This window comes from Carassius gibelio, chromosome B12 (genome assembly GCF_023724105.1).
Source record: "Carassius gibelio isolate Cgi1373 ecotype wild population from Czech Republic chromosome B12, carGib1.2-hapl.c, whole genome shotgun sequence".
In the NCBI taxonomy this organism is placed as follows: domain Eukaryota; kingdom Metazoa; phylum Chordata; class Actinopteri; order Cypriniformes; family Cyprinidae; genus Carassius; species Carassius gibelio.
This window is the reverse complement of record NC_068407.1, coordinates 21584438-21605710: the sequence shown is the minus strand read 5'-3', so window position 1 is coordinate 21605710 and position 21273 is coordinate 21584438. Positions and strand designations below refer to the sequence as shown.

At 41.4% G+C, this 21273-nt stretch overlaps 1 protein-coding gene across 1 annotated transcript; it reads left to right on the top strand.

Annotated features, from left to right (window-relative positions):
- The first annotated feature begins 2231 nt into the window (after positions 1 to 2231).
- LOC127968702 (collagen alpha-1(I) chain) lies at positions 2232 to 21273 on the top strand. The gene is made up of 51 exons (XM_052570041.1): positions 2232 to 2440; positions 3582 to 3770; positions 4158 to 4177; positions 4791 to 4823; positions 5256 to 5351; positions 5931 to 5996; positions 6272 to 6316; positions 6489 to 6542; positions 6650 to 6703; positions 6786 to 6839; positions 7026 to 7079; positions 7642 to 7695; positions 7797 to 7841; positions 7910 to 7963; positions 8288 to 8332; positions 8490 to 8543; positions 8770 to 8868; positions 9125 to 9169; positions 9362 to 9460; positions 9944 to 9997; positions 10083 to 10190; positions 10275 to 10328; positions 11070 to 11168; positions 11252 to 11305; positions 11395 to 11493; positions 11738 to 11791; positions 11883 to 11936; positions 12023 to 12076; positions 12176 to 12229; positions 12318 to 12362; positions 13268 to 13366; positions 13454 to 13561; positions 13908 to 14015; positions 14108 to 14161; positions 14586 to 14639; positions 14722 to 14829; positions 14910 to 14963; positions 15125 to 15178; positions 15273 to 15434; positions 15507 to 15614; positions 16425 to 16532; positions 16635 to 16688; positions 16806 to 16913; positions 17087 to 17140; positions 17218 to 17325; positions 17408 to 17461; positions 18151 to 18258; positions 18335 to 18611; positions 18876 to 19066; positions 19301 to 19543; positions 19992 to 21273. Exons 1-51 carry the CDS (start codon positions 2359 to 2361, stop codon positions 20136 to 20138), a joined length of 4332 nt encoding a protein of 1443 aa, XP_052426001.1. The 5' UTR covers positions 2232 to 2358; the 3' UTR covers positions 20139 to 21273.

Below are 21273 nucleotides of genomic sequence, written 5' to 3'. Positions count from 1 at the left end.
ATGATAAGAGAAGATCATTTGTAACTCTATGATGAGGATGATGAGGATGAGGATGATGATGAGGATAATGATGAGGATGATGAGGATGAGGATGACGATGATGATGATGATGATGATGATGTCAGCCTAGTGCATGTCTGCATTACAAAAAAAACACAAAATAATACTGAAACCATTTTAAAAATAAATGGCAGCATTTTCTCATTCATACTGTACCACATCATGAAACTTAAAACAGCTCATTACTATAAAATCTACATTATAACTTAAAAAGCTGAACTATTGTGAGGTAATTGAAAATGCAGAATGATGATTCTTTCATATGAAAGGCTTGGCTGTAGTAGGCCACACTGGAACGAGTCAGAGGATCTATCAAACATCTGCTTTACGAGAACAAAACTACAGCTGTGTCTCAAACCCTAACACCTTATAAGTGTCTGATTTGAGATGTTCACCATCAATAACTAAAATACCAATTTCATGATGAATAAAGGCCACAGTCTTGAGAGGTAGCTCCTAAAGATTAAAGACAGTGCCGATTATGTAGAAAAGTGCTGAGTAGGCAGAGACTACAGTAAATGTCATATGTCTGTGTTGGACTAGTGACAACATAAAAACAAGGGTTTTAACCTCAGCTTAGACTGTATCAGCGTATGGTTTTCCTGGGACAGGATCCATCTCCAGCTGCACAATAAAAGATGATGGAGGACTTCGCTAGCGTGTGAGCCAGTTGAGCATCTTGAAGCATCCTAAGACAATCCTCAGGCTTTTGCATGTGCATTAAATGCAACAATGCAGAGAAGAAGGAATAAGAATGCATACTGAAAGAAATACCCCTATTCAGCTGCTTTCAACTCAACAGACATGATTCCACATTATTATTAGGAAAAACATTCCTGAGGCAATATACAAGTGATAGTTAGCATGCAATAAGTGTGTAAATGTAAAGAGAAAGGAGGTCAGACAGGGCCATGGATCTTGAAGTTGCAACGTGTCCACAGAGCATTGAGTGGTTTGATCTGATGCCAGATGTTCTCTCTCTCTCTCTCTCTCTCTGTTTGTCTCTTCTTAACATGCTGCATATGGACCTGCTAATAGCTCACAGATTGACTCATGTGTTCAGGCACGCAGTGGTCATTTGCACACGTATTCATGTTCTCTCTCTGGCTGGAACATCAAACATCGTTCATCATATCTCTGTTATCATTTTCTCACTTAACGGCTTTCTTTTCATCTGTGAACTGCAGAAGACAACATGTTGAATGATGCTGGGGTGCTAAACAAGTCAACTTTCATTAAACACGGAGACATTTTTACACAAAATCACTTCTTCTGTGATTCTGCAGGAGAAAGTCAGTCACAGAGATTTGGAACGACGTGAGTAAATGATGACTGAACTTTCATATTTGAACATTTGGAAGAAGAGTAAACCCTAATGCTTCATTGCATTCTCAGTCCCTCAAACTCAATCAACTCAATAATGTCCCTGCAGCACAGAAGCAGTCATCAGTGTCACAGACGAAGATCTGTAGAAATACACAACAACACACTGTGTGAGTCACAATTATACATTTCTCTTTAATGCCAAAAATAATTAGGATATTAAGTAAAGATCATGTTCATGAAGATATTTTGAACATGTCCTACCATAAATATATCAAAACTTAATGTTTGATTAGTAATATGCATTGCTAAGAGCTTCATCTGAACAACTTTAAAGATGATTTTCTCAATATTTAGATTTCTTTGCTCCCTCAGATTCCAGATTTTCGAATAGTTGTATCTCAGACAGATATTGTCCTCCGAACAAACCACACATCAGTGGAGAGATCATTTATTCAGCTTCAGATGGACCCTTACGACTGGTTTTGTGCTCCAGGGTCACAGTTCACCGTCATGTAACGCAGCTACAGAATGTGATCATCTCATGGCAGATAAAAGAAATGCTTCATGAAATAAAAGCCCATGAAATGATCACAAACACATCCTGGATTCTCAAAACACATCACAGTTCTCTTTCAGGCTGATGCATCTCAAACCCTGACCCACTTCTTCTCCATGTTTCATACGTCCACGTCGTGAGGAGGACTCTAAACAGTTTGACATGTTCGAGGGCGGCCCTCTGTTTTGGCAGAAGGAGGGACTGGCTCTGACTTGAACATGCAGCAGATATGTTGCGCACTCAGCACCTCCCCAAACCCCAGCCGTATAAAAGCCAGGGTCACAGGTTTGTTTAGGCAGTAGGGTGTTTCTGCTGGGGTCTGGATTGGAGTTACACAGACCGGACCCTACGTGTATGATCGAGGACAAAACAGGATTCCCCTTGCCTCAAAGAGTCTACATGTCTAATATTTAGACATGTTCAGCTTTGTGGATATCCGGTTAGGGCTGCTGCTGTCCGCGGCGGTCCTCGTGGTGAGAGGACAAGGAGAGGATGATAGTGAGTATATGATTCTTACTCCTGCTTTAGCACAGATGCTTGTCTGAGGACGGAGACTGGAGAACTCCACAGGGGATTTCTCATTGCTCTTGTTTACAACCAACCTGCCACAGAAAACTTTCGGGAATGACTTGAGGAGGAAAAAACAGCCTTTTATTCCCATCAGCACTTGTTTTAATCTTCTAGAGATGTTCATTTTTCCATCTTGGGGAAGTGCTTTGTTTGTTTCGCATTGTATGATGTCCTGAAGCGAAGGATGCGCTGAAAGAAAAACGCAACACGGATAAGAAAAAGAGAAAGAGAAAGAATGAAAGGGATTTTAATGTCACGCATCCTTTTTTCATCTATTAATGCTCTGTCATATTTTTTAGTCTTTTGATAACTGGATATAACTGCTTGTCTTTGGATTACAGTGATTTATCGCTTGAGTAATACACATTTTGACAGTTTTAGACACTACTAAAATGTTAAGAGAAATTAGCGTTTTAGAATTTCTAAATGCATTTTGTTTGATGGGGAAAACCTCTGGTTTTGATTTCAATTAATTGCGAGTGATCGGGGTGTGACGGGGTTTTTCTGCGCGAGACTCTGGCGCCCCCCAGCGGTGGGGTGTAGTACTGCATGGGTCTGAAACACACAGAGATGCAGGCCTTTCTTCATCCAGTACTCATCATCGTGTGCACATCGCTCCATTAGGCTATTTTAGCTCCTGCTTATAACATATTAATTAAACAATAAGTAAATAATTAACACAGTGCTACAGCAGATCATAGGTTACAATCATCGTTCCTGTTTAGTTAAAACTCTCTGCATATGCAGGAGTGAAACTCTATTGCTCATTGTGCCTTCAGATTGTGAAAAGCCAAATTCATTCTCTTGAAAGACACAGAAGTGTGTGTTTTCTGATTTTTTTTATCATTTAAATTGACCTTTTTTATTCCTTGCCTTAAGAGTGAAACCAGTGCTTAACTAGCAACATACTAGCTTAAGTTAAATTAAAAGAGTTTATTTCGCTTCATATATGCAGACAGTCCATATCTAGGATTTGTGTGTCTGTACCATTTAAAAAAACATCTTTTGTGGAATCCTTCAGCGGTGAATGTGACTGTGCTGTGCTGATCCAGGTTTGTCGTCCTCTCAGGCTCATTCGGTAGCTGTACATTGGACGGTCAGAATTACAACGACAGGGATGTGTGGAAACCTGAGCCCTGCCAGATCTGCGTGTGCGACAGCGGGACAGTGATGTGTGACGAGGTGATCTGTGAGGACACATCAGGCTGTGACAATCCAGAGATCCCCGAGGGAGAATGCTGCCCCATCTGCCCCGACGGTACAGACGCTCAGTCCGGCGCCCTCTAGTGGAACTATCTCTGCCTTCACTCATGCGCTCACATGGGACTCAGGGATTCAACCATTTGGCTAATTGCTATTTTTTTTCACTGATATATCATTATTATTATCGTTTTTCTTTTAATTGCACTTTCTAATTTCACCTAATTTCTGAACCGTATATAATGCATAGCATTTTTTTCCCCTGTGCATTCAAATATGAATATATATTAATGAAACTTTTTGAATGCACATTAACTGCAGATCTTTTGATCTTTTGTTAATCATTTTCCTGAAGGAGCCCCTATCTCTGAGATACTATATATAAATCACTTAATTTACTTATGCTGATTTAGGTTCTAAAATATATTTGTATTTTGTTCCTTAGATGCAGACTATGTGACTGAGGTTAGTGAGAATTAATTTTCATGTGTGTGTGTGTGTGTGTGTGTGTGTTTACATTTTATGCATTTAACAGATGCTTTTATCCAAAGCGACTTACTGTGCATTTGGGCTAACATTTTTTACCTAACATTTATGCATGTATTTATTATTAATATACAGAACAATTATTAATATTAACACACAAACATAAAGATTGAATTCATACATATATATTTATACACACACACACACACACACACACACACATTTGTTTCTGATAATTGGGGGGACTTCCCATAGACTTCTCTTGTTTTTATAGTGACTAAATGATATTTTCTATCCCCTAACCCTAAACCTACCCCTTACAGAAACCTGTGTGCATCGTTACACTTTCATATAAACATCATTTACTATTTTTAATCATTTTTTCCTGCAGGTTGGTCCCCACAATGTAAAAAAAAAATGTTTTACTATCCTTGTGGGGACATTTGTTCACACAAACACACACACACACACACACACACACACACACTACTTTTGTCACAGCATATATGAATGTAGATCAAACACATAATTGTTATGTTTACAACACACACCGATGTAGAGAATCTTAATATTTCTAATTTCCCATCTTTAGGGTCCTGGTGAGATTGGTCCACCTGGAGATCCAGTGAGTACAGTATTTGTTTATGAACAAGCTGCTTATGATTATCATTGTAATGTATTTATATTTACCTGGGTTAGTCTAGCACAAAGGAAAACAACAACAACTGCACATTTGTTTTCAAGACTTCAAAGTCTGCAGGAGACAAAAAGTTTGCATTGATATGAAATTCTGTTTCAAATGGAAATAATTAGGGTGATTTATGGGACATCGGTGGCTTTTAGCCGGCTGACCTCTAAATGTCCCGGTGACCTTTGACCTTTGTAAACTTGCATGCAACATGAGTGTGTTATAGTTTCAGTCGTTATGTGGCATGCATTCAATACGAAAGCATTGCGTTTTTTGCGGATTGCATTGAAAAGGATGATCAGGTGTAGCAGTTATCAGATGAACTGAGCATTGCTGATCTGATTGTGTTCTCCTCTGTTTGTCTGGAAGGGTCCTCCTGGGCCTCCTGGCAGAGACGGTATTCCTGGACAGAACGGACTCCCTGGACCTCCTGGTCCTCCTGGAACCCCTGGCCTCGGCGGCGGAGTAAGCAGCTTATAATATTACAATCTGCACGTGAGGCTTCACTAACATTAGGTTTGAGAGAATCTTGTCAAACTGGCCCGGATTCAGAAACATACATTCTTCTGTTGTCTTCATGATGCACACTGCTGCTGCCCCATAGATTTCTTCATTTGGGATTAAAAAAAAAAGTATAAAATAAATAAAAACAAAAAACAATAATTAACATTTTTCAAAAGTTTTATTTTATTTTATTTTAGAACTGGAAAAGAGATGCATGAAGCCTCTGTTTTGGGTAGTTCAGTACCAGCTCCAGTGAACAGCTCCTATAATGAAAACTGTGGGTCGACAGGGATGGAAGCAGACTATGCACTTTATAAAAGCACAATAGCTGTATTTTAAGGGTTTGCCGTAGCTCAGGTACACGGGACATGTCACTCAGGTGATGTCATAGCAGGTGTATTAGCTAAGAGTTGATTCTCTCCAAATACGCCTGAATTAAAGGGCAACTCTCCTCCAGGAGTTCAGTCGTACACGGTTCAGTAGAGATCAAATCTCAGAGCAAACCTCAGCTCCTCACTCTCTGGTTCTTGTCCCCTACAGTCTTTCCTCTCCCAGATGGCTTACGCCAGTGAGAAATCCAGCGGCCCCCCGGTCCCCGGACTCCCAGTGAGTCAGCTCCTTTCCTTCATTAACTCACAAAATACATCATGTGCAATCTGCCCTCAGTGATCCCTCACTTATTATCCCTGTTGTGTACATCTCATGTATCATAACTCACTTATATCATGCATTTACCTGATGATTTATGATATATGCTTAACATACATCTGTCATTCAAAAACTGGTTCAAAATTTTTATGCATTTTCATGGTACTCCAACAACAACAACAGGGTTTTAAATGTCAAATATTTTTTCTAACATTGTGTTTTCTGGTTCTTAGGGCCCCCCGGGTCCCCGTGGCCCCCCTGGACCTGCAGGTTCATCTGTACGTCTATTTCTAGAGTTTTACCTCATACTACAATGCACTGTTCATTTGTTAGAGCAAATAAATCAGCAATTCTTTCTAGACAGTTATTGATTATATTCTTCATTGCTCCAGTGGTTTATTGTGCGTGCAGCGTCTGATATATAACTGTGTTTATCTGTGTGTATCACAGGGCCCTGCGGGATTCACCGGACCCCCAGGTGAGCCTGGAGAGCCTGGTGCTCCTGTGAGTATCTTCTGCCTCCTTTCTGGAAATGTATTCTCAGTATAATATTATGAAAACAGTCAAAAGCATGCACATTGTGATTGTTCTTCTGCTGTTGATGATTGCAGGGCCCGATGGGTTCTCGCGGTCCCCTCGGTCCTCCTGGAAAGAATGGAGAGGATGTGAGTTCTGCTTCCCTCGCTGCATCTGTTACATATAATACCGCTCTGAGTCTCCTCTTATCTTCCTTCTGCTCTTCTGCAGGGTGAAGCTGGTAAATCCGGGCGTCCTGGAGAGCGTGGAGCCGCCGGGCCCCAGGTGTGTTTCACAGCATCATAACACACACATACAGCAGATGATGAATCTCAAACTAGAGAAGATATGATGCTTGCTCATAGGAATTAAACCATTCTAAACTCATTATTTCCTTTAGTCAAGTAATCAGTATGGGTGGAAAGAGATTCAAGCAATCATCCTCATTATATTCTCTTGCTTATTTCTCAGGGTGCTCGTGGATTCCCAGGAACGCCTGGACTCCCCGGCATCAAGGGACACAGAGTGAGCACCTTACACAACCTTTATTCTGTTTCCACACTATTCAATTATTCATGTTGATATATTTATATATGTGTATATTTTATATTTCTTTTTTTTTATTATTTCATGTGAATATTATTCATTTGAAAGATTTTACATATCTTTTATCTATTTGTTCATGCATTTTTATTAATATTTTATTTATTTTTGTTTTGTGTGAAATACTGCTTAAAATGTATGTGTGTGTGTGTATATAATTCGATTAATTTATTATTTTACATTTTATATATTTTTAGATATTTAACATATCATGTTTTTTATCTATTTAATATTTATTTAGTAATTTTTCATAATTTATTTTAATATTGTATTTTTTTGTACAATACTGTGTAATATGTATATATATATATATATATATATATATATATATATATATATATATATATATATATCACAAAATTTCTATCTAGCACTTTATTACGTTTGATCTTTTTATTCATTAAGATTAGCAACCTATGTTTTGTTCATCTGAAAGTGTGTAGCTGTGTTCCTTCAGCAGTAGTGATGTGGTGTCCTCCTGCAGGGTTTCTCTGGTCTAGATGGAGCTAAGGGAGACACTGGACCTGCTGGACCCAAGGTTGGATTCTCTCACACATGCAGATATGAGTGATGTCAGATCTGACTCTGTGAACACGTGTGTGTTGTGTCTCTGTTGACTGAGTGTGTCTCTGATCGCAGGGAGAGCCCGGTGTTCACGGTGAGAGCGGTGCTGCTGGAGTCATGGTGAGTGTAAGACCATGTGAAGTTCTTCTCAACAAGGTCCATCTTCTCACATCTTCTGCTTGTTTCAGGGAGCTCGTGGTTTGCCCGGTGAGAGAGGTCGCCCTGGTCCTCCCGGCCCTTCTGTAAGTGTCACGTCCATGCCCTGTTCCTAAACACCTGCTTTGCGTCATCTTGTGGACTAAAACTAAATCTTGACCAGTCAATTAATAGCAGACTCATTTTTGACTATAATGTCTGAGACACCGTTCAGGTATTCAACACAACACCAGAAGCAAACATGTGTACATGTCAAAATGAGAATGCACCATGAACCTAACACAATCAAAACAAATGACATGTGCAAACTCAACACATGACACAGCTCTGGAGGCATGCAGATAACATGCTAGCAGGGTTCAAGAGCATCGTGAACGCCGGTGATTGTGATGTTTTCTTGTCTTCTGCAGGGAGCACGTGGTAATGATGGACAACCTGGTGCTGCCGGACCTCCTGTAAGTCTCTGAAGAACAATACCCTCATAATACAGCAGTTACTGTTTACAACAATCGCTTGCAAATTCAAGAATTTCTATTAAAGTAGATGTATTAATACATGAGTTGCAGTTGAGTCAAAGTGCATGAGTAATAAAATGCATTATTATTGTATTAGGGACCCACTGGTCCTTCTGGTGCTCCTGGATTCCCTGGTGGTGCTGGTGCTAAGGTACAAACACACATTTATGTTTTTATGCTCATTAGAGCAGTTTATGTGTCCATAAAGACAAAGCAAAAATGATTGCATGTGCTCGATCATACACTGCATTTTCCTGAAAGCATACAGACAGCGACTGAGTTAACCCCCTGTTGTCGTGCATATAGTCTACCAATATTATATACTAAAAGAATCAATGAGACAAGCTGACGAGCCAGTGGTTTCTTGTGGTCTGCAGGGAGAGAGCGGTCCTGCTGGAGGTCGTGGTTCAGAAGGACCCCAAGGAGCCCGTGGAGAGCCGGGTAACCCTGGACCTGCTGGAGCTGCTGGTCCTGCTGTGAGTGTTCATCTCCAGCTCAAACACACCGCTGGAAAGATTTACAATGAGCTGCGTTCTGTGCATTTGAGTTGATTTAAGAGATAAAAGATGAAATGTAGCTTGAGATTGATATTAATCCATAAAAATGCATGTATTAAATGTATGGAAAATGCCCACAGAGAATTTAAATTATCTGCAAAGCAAAGTTAGAATATATTCTAAATCTAAACTGAGTTAATAAGATGATTCTGTGTTTTTTCTTCTCATTACACAGGGAGCTCCTGGTGCGGATGGTTCTCCTGGTGGCAAAGGATCTCCTGTAAGTGTTTTATATGTACTGTATATATACATACATGCATTTATACATTCATACAAACATATATATGTACTGTATACACACACACACACACATAAACATACATGTACATCTCACACCAATCTCTGTTTTATGCTGTTTTAGGCCAGTTTTAATCACACAACTGATTTGATTGGTTTGCCTGATGTTTTGTAGGGTGCCGCTGGTATTAGTGGTGCTCCTGGGTTCCCAGGATCTCGTGGACCTGCGGGACCCCCTGGTCCTTCTGGTGCTCCTGGCCCCAAGGGAAACAATGTGTGTAAACACATCTTATTATTATACACACATGCATCCGTGCATCCAGGACATAACTTTAGCAGCCTTTAGTTTATCTGCATCTGAGATGACAGGAGATGTGATGTAGTTATAGTTCAAGAACAATCATCTCAGTGCCACCGAGCAGCTGAACCTCTCACAAATGTACTTTAAAAGGGATAGATCTTACAAAAATTAAAATTCCTTCCTTATGTACTCACCCTGCCATGTGTCATTTAAAACCTGTATCCACAGTCACAGTTCCTGTTGATTTCCATTTACATGGACAAAAATACAATGAAAGTTATAAAGAAATGGAACTGTTTGCTTACCAACATTCTCCTTTAGACGTAAGAAATGCATACAGGTGTACACAAATGATGGAAACACTTTACTTTAAGTCTTTATGTCTAATGCATTATAAATCTGAAGAACGAAGCATGACAGACTGAGATCAGAAACGGTGTGCTCTTTTATTCCCAGGGTGATCCAGGACCCCAAGGCTCTAAGGGAGATTCGGGTCCTAAGGGAGAACCTGTAAGTCTCGCTGAGGCTAACATGATTTCCTAATATTCACAGAAAGCCCCTCTGTGGTGGTAATAGCTGCTGTTGTCTGTCCCAGGGCCCAGTTGGACCGCAGGGTTTGGCCGGACCTGCTGGTGAAGAAGGGAAGCGAGGAGCTCGTGGTGAGCCGGGTGGAGCTGGACCTGTCGGACCCCCCGGAGGCCGTGTAGGTGTCACTCACCTGTTGGATCCATTCATGACTGCTGTTCTGTTTGTTTGTCTCTCATATTTTGTGTTTTTCTGTCTGAAGGGTGCTCCTGGAAACCGAGGTCTTCCTGGCAGTGATGGAGCTCCTGGACCCGGGGTGAGATTACTGATCCGTACTAAACCAGACCCTAAATCTGGACCCAGCTCTCTCTGATGAATGGAGAATGTGCTTTTAAAGTTTGGAATCACTGAGACTGCATTCACTTGATCCAGTAAAAACAGTAATATTGTTACAATCTAAAATTAGTGTTTTAATATATTTTTAAATAAAATTATACCTTGAAGCTTCCAGCATCACTGCTCATGTCTTGATCCTGTAGGAATTAATCTAATATGCTGATTTGCTACTTAGAAACGTTTCTTATTTTAATCAGCATTGAAAACAGTTGAATGTTTTTGTGGAAACTGTGATACATTATTGTTTAAAAGTTTGGGGCAAGCACAATTAAAGATAAAGAAAGAAGACAACTATGCATTAAACTGATTACAAGTGACATTTAACATCTTGTTAAATTCTTCTATTTCAAATAAATGCTGTTTATTTGAACTTCCTATCCATCAAAGCATTCTAAAAAAAACATTCAAGCCGCAAAATATTATGCAAAAATATAGGCCAAATATTTTAAAATAGAAAACAGCTTTTTTTAAAGTTGTAATAATATTTTTACTCTATCTTCGATAAAAAGAAAAAGCAGCCTTGGTGAGCGTAAGAGACTTGAAGTGTTTTAGTGTTAGCCTGCAGACTAATGTTTTAATGCATTGAGAAGGAGCTGTCCAGGGTCCTGTAGATGGGTTCTGCTGCTGAGTCACTAAAGCGGGTCCTTTCATCACATTTCAGGGAGGCCCTGGAGAGCGTGGAGCCAACGGACCGATGGGACCCCAAGGAGCCACCGGAGAGTCTGGTCGCCCAGGAGAGGCAGGATTGCCTGGATCCAAGGTGAGATAGAGATTACAGCTCTGTAGAAGCACATCAGCAGCATGAAGAGTCTGCATTGGTTCCTGACCTGATGGTTGTTGTAGGGTATGACTGGTGCCCCTGGGAGCCCTGGACCTGATGGCAAAGCTGGACCCTCTGTAAGACCAATATTACATTCATAAATCACTGCAATATAAGACTCATATGAGATTTTGAATCTTGTGTTAAAGTAATGTGTGTATGACAGGGTGCACCTGGACAAGACGGCCGTCCTGGACCCCCTGGACCGTCTGGATCCCGTGGTGCTCCTGGTGTGATGGGATTCCCTGGACCAAAGGGAGCTGATGTGAGTTACTCCATCGATCATGAACTATACACCTGTGTCCTGCAGCACAGAAGCAGTCTTCAGTAGCACAGGGATATCTGCCAACAATACATGTTCATTAAACTGATGCATTTTCATAAATGTTTTTCTGACTGATTTTCATTTGTCAGGCTATATGAGGTTTGTTTTACTGATTTCTTCATGAATGTTGGAATTGCATGCTTTTCTGAAGTGATTTCTAACACATCTGATGTGTTCCTCGTAGGGAGAGGCTGGTAAGACCGGTGAGAGAGGAGTCGCTGGACCTCCTGGTGCTTTGGTGCGTGGCATTTAAAGCGGTTTCTGAGCTTTATTCAACAGTGTAACCTGCAGATCGTGTCTGAGCAGTGCATTGTGGTGTGTTTCTGCAGGGCGCTCCTGGCAAGGATGGAGATACTGGTTCTCCTGGTGCTCCTGGACCTGCTGTAAGTGTGTTTGAGCATCTCAGGGTTCAGGGTGATGTGAATCTGCTCTGGCAGACTCTGATTTGTCCCGCTCTGTGGTGTTTTAGGGCCCGTCTGGAGAGAAAGGAGAGCAGGGTCCTGCAGGTTCTCCTGGATTCCAGGTGTGCACATCTGCTTCATCTGACTTCAGATTAGTGCCTGATTATCTTTGGTTTAGTCATTGGCTGGAAGTTAAACCATCCCTGTTTATTCTCTCGCAGGGTCTGCCAGGTACACAGGGTGCGACCGGAGAGTCGGGCAAACCTGGAGATCAGGTCATTAGACACAACTGTGCTCTCACTATCTACACAGTACAGATCTGTGCTCTGTTTGTTCTTATTTCTTATGTTTGCTGTTCAACAGGGTGCTCCAGGTGAAGCTGGTCCTCATGGTCCTTCTGGTCCAAGAGTGAGTATCTCCTGCATGATAATAATAAAACAAACAGATGAGTCTGAATCAATCAATCATTACAAGAATAATAGAACAAGAGTAGTACAAGACTTACAGTCTGTTCTGATACATTAATGCTTATACTGAAAATAAAATACAATTAGAATCTTGTTAGTATCGTTTTACTCTAAAAAATGTATTTGAAGTAAAGTTAATTTATTTGAGAAGCAAAATTTGCATTTCTCATAGCAATGTATCTTAATATATTTTTTAGATTATATTGCAATTATATAAACTTTTTATTTATTTATTTATTTATTTATTTATAGTTTAGTCAATATCAAGATAAAATTCTTGCAAATCTTGTTTCAAGAATAAAAACAGTCCATGTGCTAATTTTGTAAAAAACAAAAAAAAAAAAAAAACGTATAATATCATATTAAGCAATCAAATGATTACATGAATTGTATAATTTCAAATATACAAATTGAACTAAACCCATTTTTGTCTTTTATCAACTTGGTCTTATTTCAACCACATTAATAACACTTGTGCTAAAAACACTCAAAATTAGTTTTCCAAATAATTCAAGAGACCAGAAAAGAGTCCAGTTTATTTATTGAAGCCATTTTTTTAAGTGCAAGTTACACAATTCAGGCAAACAATTAATTGCTCAATATGACAACATTTTCCCAAATTCTTATTTAAAAAAATTAATAAAATTATAATACTTTGGGAGAATTAGCACTGACCTGTTTGGAATTCTTGAAATTAAATTAAATTAAATTAAATTAAAAATGTTTAGAATATATAATATAATATCCGTCTAATGCAGTGGTTTTCCTCTTCCTGCTCCAGTGCACAGATTGTGTTTGTCACTGGATGAGATGCAGGAGACTGATGTTAGTGAATGTCTCACACAGGGTGATAGAGGTTTCCCCGGAGAGCGAGGAAGTAATGGACCTGCTGGCCCCACCGGTCCTCGAGGGGCCCCGGGTTCTCCTGGTAATGAGGGTGCTAAGGTAAGACTCATAGTTCGGTGTCATTGTGACTCAGAATGGTGATATGAGAAATGATGGATCTCCGTCTGTGTGTGTGTGTGTGTTTAGGGTGAGCCTGGAGCCGCTGGGGCCCCTGGTGGTGTGGGGCCCGCTGGGATGCAGGGCATGCCTGGAGAGCGCGGCTCCGGAGGGATGCCTGGGGCCAGAGGAGACAGAGTAAGACCTCAAGCATTGTGACTGAAGAACTTCAGCTTCTAATATTAAAAGCTGAATAATAGAATGACAAATCATCTCTCCAGTGATGTCTGGTTTGTTAGGATAGATCAGTTTTTGTCTGAGATACAACTATTTGAAAATCTGTAATCTGAGGGAGTAAAAAAATCTAAATATTGAGAAAAATCATCTTTAAAGTTGTTCAGATGAAGTTCTCAGCAATGGATATTACTAATCAAAAATGCAGTTTTGATATATTTATGATAAAACATTTACAAAATATCTTCATGGAAAATCTTCATGATGTCATATCCTGCTGGACGCTCACACCTGTTGTCTTCCTCTTCAGGGTGATGGAGGACCCAAGGGTCCTGATGGAGCTCCTGGTAAGGATGGCCTGCGTGGAATGACCGGCCCTATTGGACCTTCTGGACCTTCTGGTGTTCCTGGTGAGAAGGTAAAAAGATCGTTAACACTGGAAGTTATTGATGCTTTACCTAAACTATTTTCAGCTCTGAATCATTTGATCTAAGTTCCTGATTGTTTTAGGGAGAGCCTGGTTCTATTGGACCTCAAGGAATGACTGGTCCTCGTGGATCCCCTGTAAGTTATCAGGATGATACCGAAAACCTCATGAAACATAGACGTAAAAACCAAATATAATCCTAAAACTACATGCATTCATGTGTATAATCCAAACGAGACTGCACAAGTACTTAATAACTTTTTTTTTAAGTAAAAACACACAAACAAAAACAAACAAATCACTCACTCTTAAATTGCTAGTAAATGTCACAAATAAAACAGATGACTTGAATTAACCAAGCACTTAAATCAGTTTTCACTTAGAAACTTTCAAAAAGAAATGGCAAGTAAAACATTGATTAAGTTGTGAAATTTTAAAAGTAGAAAAAACAAATATAGTACTTAAGTCATTTTTCTAGCATGTGCTTTTATTTGGAGGAGTGCATCTGAATAGTATGCGAGTGTTTTAATGCGAGCCGGTGTGTGTGTGTGTGTGTTCCAGGGAGAGCGTGGAGAGCTCGGTCCTCCTGGACCTGCTGGTTTTGCTGGACCTCCTGTGAGTAACAGTCTCATCCCAGTCAGCTCCATCATCTGGTCTGGAGCTCCACTGAGCTGAAGTTTCTCTGTTCTCAATGCAGGGTGCTAACGGACAGCCTGGAGCTAAGGGTCAGAGCGGTGACTCCGGACCCAAGGGTGATGCTGGGGCTCCTGGACCCACTGGACCGGTCGGAGCCGCTGGCCCTCAGGTGGACACACACAGCCCCAGCTCCACTGCTCTGCTGTATCTGAACATCCCTCACTTACTGACTGCTGTTGTGTTTGACAGGGACCTGCTGGAGCTACTGGATCTAAGGGTGCTCGAGGCGGTGCTGGACCTCCCGTAAGAGACTGTGCTGTCACCAATCAGAAACACACAACACAGAATTATCTATTAAACGCTGACAGTAATATTTTTTAATATGTAAAAAATACTCTTTGTTGCCAGTGTTTGTGCTGTCTCCTGTGTAATGTGTGTGTGTGTGTGTGTGTGTGTGTTAACAGGGTGCTACTGGTTTCCCTGGTGCTGCCGGTCGGGTCGGACCTCCAGGTCCTTCTGTGAGTCATCCTCAAAATCACTGAAATAAATCTATAATTAAATTGTTGTCAAACTGTTGAACATTTAATTGAATGGCATGTGTTCTTGGCTCAGGGTGTTGCTGGACCCCCAGGGCCCCTCGGTGCTCCTGGTAAAGAAGGGCCGAGGGGAGCCCGTGGTGATCGAGGTCCAGCAGGTCGCCCTGGAGAAGCCGGAGCCTCTGGACCCCCAGGACCCTCCGGAGAGAAGGGTGGCATCGGCCCCGATGGCCCTGCTGTATGTAATCACTAGCTTCAGCACAGATCCATGAGTCTGAGAGCTGCACATTAACACTGCTCTGCTCTCTAGGGCGCCCCTGGTCTTCCTGGACCCCCTGGTGTTATTGGAACTCGTGGAATCGTCGGTCTTCCTGGACAAAGAGGAGAGAGAGGATTCGGAGGTCTCCCCGGACCTTCTGTAAGTCATTTGATTCAGATTTGCTGTTTTAACACATTGAAATCATTTACTTTATTAATGCATGTTCCTGATCATATTGAGCAGGATTCACTGATGTGCACATTTGATTTCATAATGTTTTATAAAAATGTTCAGCATCACCAAACCGAAGGCTTAATTGCTCCACACCATTGATGGATTCATACATGCCCAATCATCTACAGCCAACAATAACACGAGTCGTCTTACTTCGAGATCATTCTAAGTTTAAATACAGGTTTAAAATCATAAGATATAGTTTAATAGTTACGTTTATAGTTGTTTAAATCAAATCTTTGCACAGGAAACACTGCATCTAACAATGATTTGGAAAAAACAGTTCATCTTAAAAAAATCAAGCATATACACAAACCCAGATAGGAAATAAAACAGTTATGGAAAAATCGTGTCCTACACTGTTCGTTCATGTCTCTTATTTTATAGCAAGCACTGCAATTTTGGAGCAAAATCAATCAATCTATACGTGTGTGAAAATATTCAGATGTAACCTCAGATGTGTTCAGATGTGTGTAATTGTTAACATTTTCATGAGTAACTCTAATTTAACTACACTTTTTTTCTCAGTAACTGTAACAGATTACAGTTAAATTTATTTTAGGTTACACTTTATTTTAAGTTGTCTTTGTTACAGTGTAATTATAGATTTAAGGACTGAGTGATATTAATTAACTACATGTACTTACTATGTGACTTGGGGTTACATGCATGTAATTATGCATAATTGTTATTCTAATGGTGTTATTATAAAGAGCATGCCCTTCATCTCCTCAGGGAGAGCCAGGGAAGCAGGGGCCCTCGGGGCTTGTTGGAGAGCGGGGGCCTCCGGGACCCATGGGTCCTCCTGGACTGGGTGGAGCTCCAGGTGAAGCTGGTCGTGAGGTGAGATAACTCCACCCGTCTTGAGAGTTTCCTTTTACCAGAATCAGCTTCATTCTGCGCAGGAAGATGGAGTCATGTGTGTGATGTGCCTCATGTGTGCAGGGTAACCCTGGACATGATGGTGCTCCTGGCCGTGACGGTCCTCCTGGACCGAAGGTGAGCGCAACCCTGTCCAATCCAGCCGGATCCAATCTGGGAGCATGTATTATCCTATATGTAACCAATGAATGCCTAAGCTGTAGATATGAACGAGCAGTTCTGTGTTTGCTGTAGGGAGACCGCGGTGAGAATGGCAACTCCGGTCCTCCTGGGGCCCCTGGTGCTCCTGGAGCTCCCGGCCCCATGGGTCCATCGGGCAAGACTGGAGATCGTGGAGAGGCTGTGAGTTTCTATACGCAAGCAGATTCTAAAAAATTAATACATCATTTAACCAGAATCCTTTGAATCAAAAACCTCTGTTTGCATTTTTAAATTGATCAAATAATGAAACACAGGTGCCATGGTATACGTATTGCTTTAGTATCATTTCTGTACTATCTTCTTTCCTCTTCCAGGGTCCCGCTGGTTCTGCTGGTCCTGCCGGTCCTGCTGGTGCTCGTGGTGCTCTAGTATGAGCTTCTCGTTTGATCAGTTCTCCAGCTTGTTGTGCCTCCGCAGGCTGATGGTTGTGGTCTCTGTCCTGCAGGGTCCAGCTGGTCCTCGAGGAGATAAGGGTGAGGCTGGAGAGGCCGGAGAGCGAGGCATGAAGGGACACCGCGGCTTCACTGGAATGGCTGGAGTTCCTGGACCCCCTGTGAGTCAGTCTAAACATCTCCACAAACTCCTTCACAAATACTCCAAGTGTCTTACTCACGTTGATTTCTAAACGTTTTTAGGGCGCCCCTGGTGACCAAGGACCCGCCGGACCATCTGGCCCTGCTGGACCTCGTGTAAGTAGCACATGGATGATGAACTTTATATAAAGTCTAATTAATTTCCAAAGAGCTTTCACAGTACAGTGAAAGACGAAAGTAGATGTTCGGAAGAATGTGCATGCTGCTATTTTCCATACAACAATAGTAAGGTGTGCGACACCTCAAAATACCATAAAAGTATACTTTTCTCGATTTTAATCAATTCAAATTTTTTCAATACAATATAGATTCTTAAATCCCAAGAATCAATTCATCTAGACAGTTCTCAGTCAACGAATGGAACATTGTATACAATAAATCACAATACGTTTTGTACTTTGTTACTCTTAATAAGAAACAAAGTCAAATTCTTACCATTTTATTGGAAAAATCTAACAATAAATGCTGTTTTGGCTGTGTTTGATGTGAGTGAAATCACTGTTCAACAAGCGTCTCCTCCGCTCTAATAACAGTTTCAGCATGAACATCTGAAGATGTGTTTAAAGAAAGAGTACAACTTACTGGAATCCATGTCCTTTCTCATCAGATTTGAATATAACAGTTCATAAACAATGTCACATTTACCTCAGAATAAACATTTGCTGGCCATAAACGTGCTAGTCAGCTGGAGAGATCTAGAGAGGAGCGTTTTGCTAAATATATGCACCATGTAACATATTGACAAGCTGTGATTTAATCCTCAAATGGTTTTCTTCTGCTGATAGGGACCTTCTGGCTCCAATGGCATGCCTGGCAAGGATGGTATGAATGGTGTGCCTGGACCTGTTGGACCTCCTGGACCCCGAGGTCGCTCTGGAGAAATGGGAGCTGCTGTAAGTCTGAAATCAGTTTTACTGCTAAATTAATCTTCTCAGCTTTTGGTCTGATGTGGTTTTCTCTGTTCCCCAGGGTGCTCCTGGTCTCCCCGGACCCCCAGGGCCTCCTGGCCCCCCAGGCATCGGCGAGCAGTTCCACCACATGCCTCTGGGAGAGAAGGGTCCAGATCCTCTGCGTGGAGGCTACAGAGCCGACGACGCCAGCGTTCGTGACCGCGACACCGAGGTGGACACCAGCCTAAAAACTCTGAGCCAGAAGATCGAGAACATCCGCAGCCCCGAGGGAACCAAGACCAACCCTGTCCGCATGTGCCGTGACGTGAGGATGAGCCATCCAGACTGGAAGAGCGGTCAGCAGCTTCAGACTCCTGGACACTAGTCGTAGCAAGCTAAAACTCACTGCATTATTATAATTACTGGCTAAATTAATGTTTGGGAATGTGGCCTGATATTTCCTACTGACACACTACAGCATAAGATAGAAATAACTGACTCAAAACCATTCTTTAGCTGCTGGACATACTGTGTTCTTATCGTTTTGGCCAGCACTGTGTGTCGTACTTGTCTTGCACTTTGAAGCTCTGAAATTCACTGGAACCTGTGTTTGCTGCAAGGTTCCTACTGGGTGGATCCCAACGAGGGCTCTCCTCTGGATGCCATCAAAGTCTTCTGCAACATGGAGACCGGTGAGACCTGCGTCAACCCATCTCAGAACACCGTTCCCATGAAGAACTGGTACACCAGCAAGAACATCAGAGAGAAGAAGCACGTGTGGTTCGGAGAGTCCATGCCCAATGGCTTCCAGGTACATCAAGAGCTTATAGAGAGAGTTACAGTCTGAGAAGAAACCTGAGAGTTTATAAAACATATTACATTGTTTGAAATATATTTGACATTTGAAATAATATTTAAATACATGTTTACCCATTTCCACTCAAGCATAAGATCTTTGGAACATGAAAGTACAAAACTACAGCAAGTTCTCTGGTGCTCTGGAACCCTGCGACGGTAGTCATGTTCTGCTGTGTCTTCTGTACAGTTCCAGTATGGCAGCGAGGGCTCTGATCCTGAGGATGTTAGCATCCAGCTGACCTTCATGCGTCTGATGTCCAACGAGGCTTCTCAGAACATCACCTACCACTGCAAGAACAGCATCGCCTACATGGACCAGACCACAGGGAACCTGAAGAAGGCTCTGCTGCTGCAGGGCTCCAACGACATCGAGATCAGAGCAGAGGGCAACAGCCGCTTCACATACAGAGTCAGCGAGGACGGCTGCACGGTGAGAGCTTGTTCATCATATATGACCACCCTGGAACACAAAACCCGTCACAAGGGTCTATTTCGTGAAATTGAGATCTATACATCATCTAGAAGCTGAATAAATCATCTCTCCATTGGTGTCTGGTTTGTTAGGAGGACAATACTGTCTGAGATACCAGTATTTGAAAATCTGGAATCTGAGGGAGCAAAAAAATCTAAATATTGAGAAAATCATCTTTAAAGTTGTTCAGTTCTTAGCAATGTATATGACAGTTTATGACAGCTCACTGATGTCACCGATACATTTTCTGTTGTCTGTTGTAGAATAAAGTGGTAAAATATCCTGAGCTTGGTTTTTAACCACAGATTGATGTCAGGATAGTCAATTTGGGGTTTGAACTACAAAAATGCACGAATGCTTCTCTTCTAATTGCATCCGTCTTTTTCTTCCTTGTTTTTCTCCGCAGTCACACACTGGCACATGGGGCAAGACAGTCATTGACTATAAGACAACGAAAACATCTCGTCTGCCGATCATTGATATCGCTCCTATGGACATTGGTGCTCCCGATCAGGAATTCGGTGTAGAAGTTGGCCCAGTCTGCTTCTTGTAAAAAGAAAAATCTGGACTTTGCTGTTTTGTTTTTTCTAGCAGTCATCTTCAAATCTTTTCCTGTTCATAAAAAAATCCCGAACTCTTATTCGGCTGCAATCGGTCCATGTGCTTAACCCTGAATCCCTGAGGACGGTGCCATTCCAATCTCGAAAAAAAAAAAGTTCTTAAACCTAAATTGAGGACCACTGCATCGCCATCATGGACACTTATCGAGAATCCTTTGCATCAGCTGACAACAAGAAAATAATATATACATGTAAATTGCCCCACCCCCTGGAGTCCACAGAAAAATGACCATCTGGTGACTTTTTGTGCCGTTTTTTTTTTAACCACTGCAAAAGGACAATGAGAAACACGCAAATGCTAATGTACCATTCTCTGGTGTTGAATAAATATGACAAACGACAGCCGAGTGTCTTGTTCCTTCTAAGTGAGGAAACTCACCAAACATCACAGTTAGCTCAATGGTGCAACGTCATCTTGATATAAAGGCTACCTCAGGACAGAAACAGATGTTGGGGGGGAACACAATGGGACTTTTTTTTTTTTTTTTTAATTCACGTGAAGTTAGCGATTAGTAACAGGTATGAAACGGTGCTACTTGCTCTCCAGGTCCTGTCTGTGGTGTGTTTGTTTGCTAGAAAACCAAGCGCTTGATTTGGTGCTGTCACTCGCAGGGCCGTTTTGGTGCTAATTGTCAACAGAATGTCAATGTGATGCATTTACCAAAGTGTCAGCAGATGAGGAGAATAAAACGGCTGGTTACTGTAGATTTGCACTTAATCTGATATGGCTTAAGCGAATGGACTGATTGCCAGTTCGTCTCATTTCCGTTTCCCATTCCTGAGAAGTTTTATTTTTGTCTGTACATGCCACTTCCCCCCATTTCCAGATTTTATTTCTACTTTCAAAATGCAATGCACATCTCTTTTCACTTTTTGATTTTGTTTGTTTGATTTGTTTCCAGTGAAAGGTTTATCAAGGTGGCAAAAAAGAATAACCACAAATGCGAAAAAGACCTTCAGACAGTTTCCAACAAAGGATCTGTACTTATTTTGTACATGTATAGTATTTCGAGATGTTTTTAATTATTTTGGATGTTGAAATAAAGCATGACTGTGTGGTCAACTGGA

Bases quoted from the DNA above. Each gene is read 5' to 3' on its own strand.
- LOC127968702 (XM_052570041.1), top strand. From the start codon at position 2,359: ATGTTCAGCTTTGTGGATATCCGGTTAGGGCTGCTGCTGTCCGCGGCG. The intron at 12,077-12,175 runs GTGTGCACATCT...ATTCTCTCGCAG, and splicing joins CAGGTTCTCCTGGATTCCAG to GGTCTGCCAGGTACACAGGG. The intron at 14,830-14,909 runs GTGGACACACAC...TGTGTTTGACAG, and splicing joins TCGGAGCCGCTGGCCCTCAG to GGACCTGCTGGAGCTACTGG.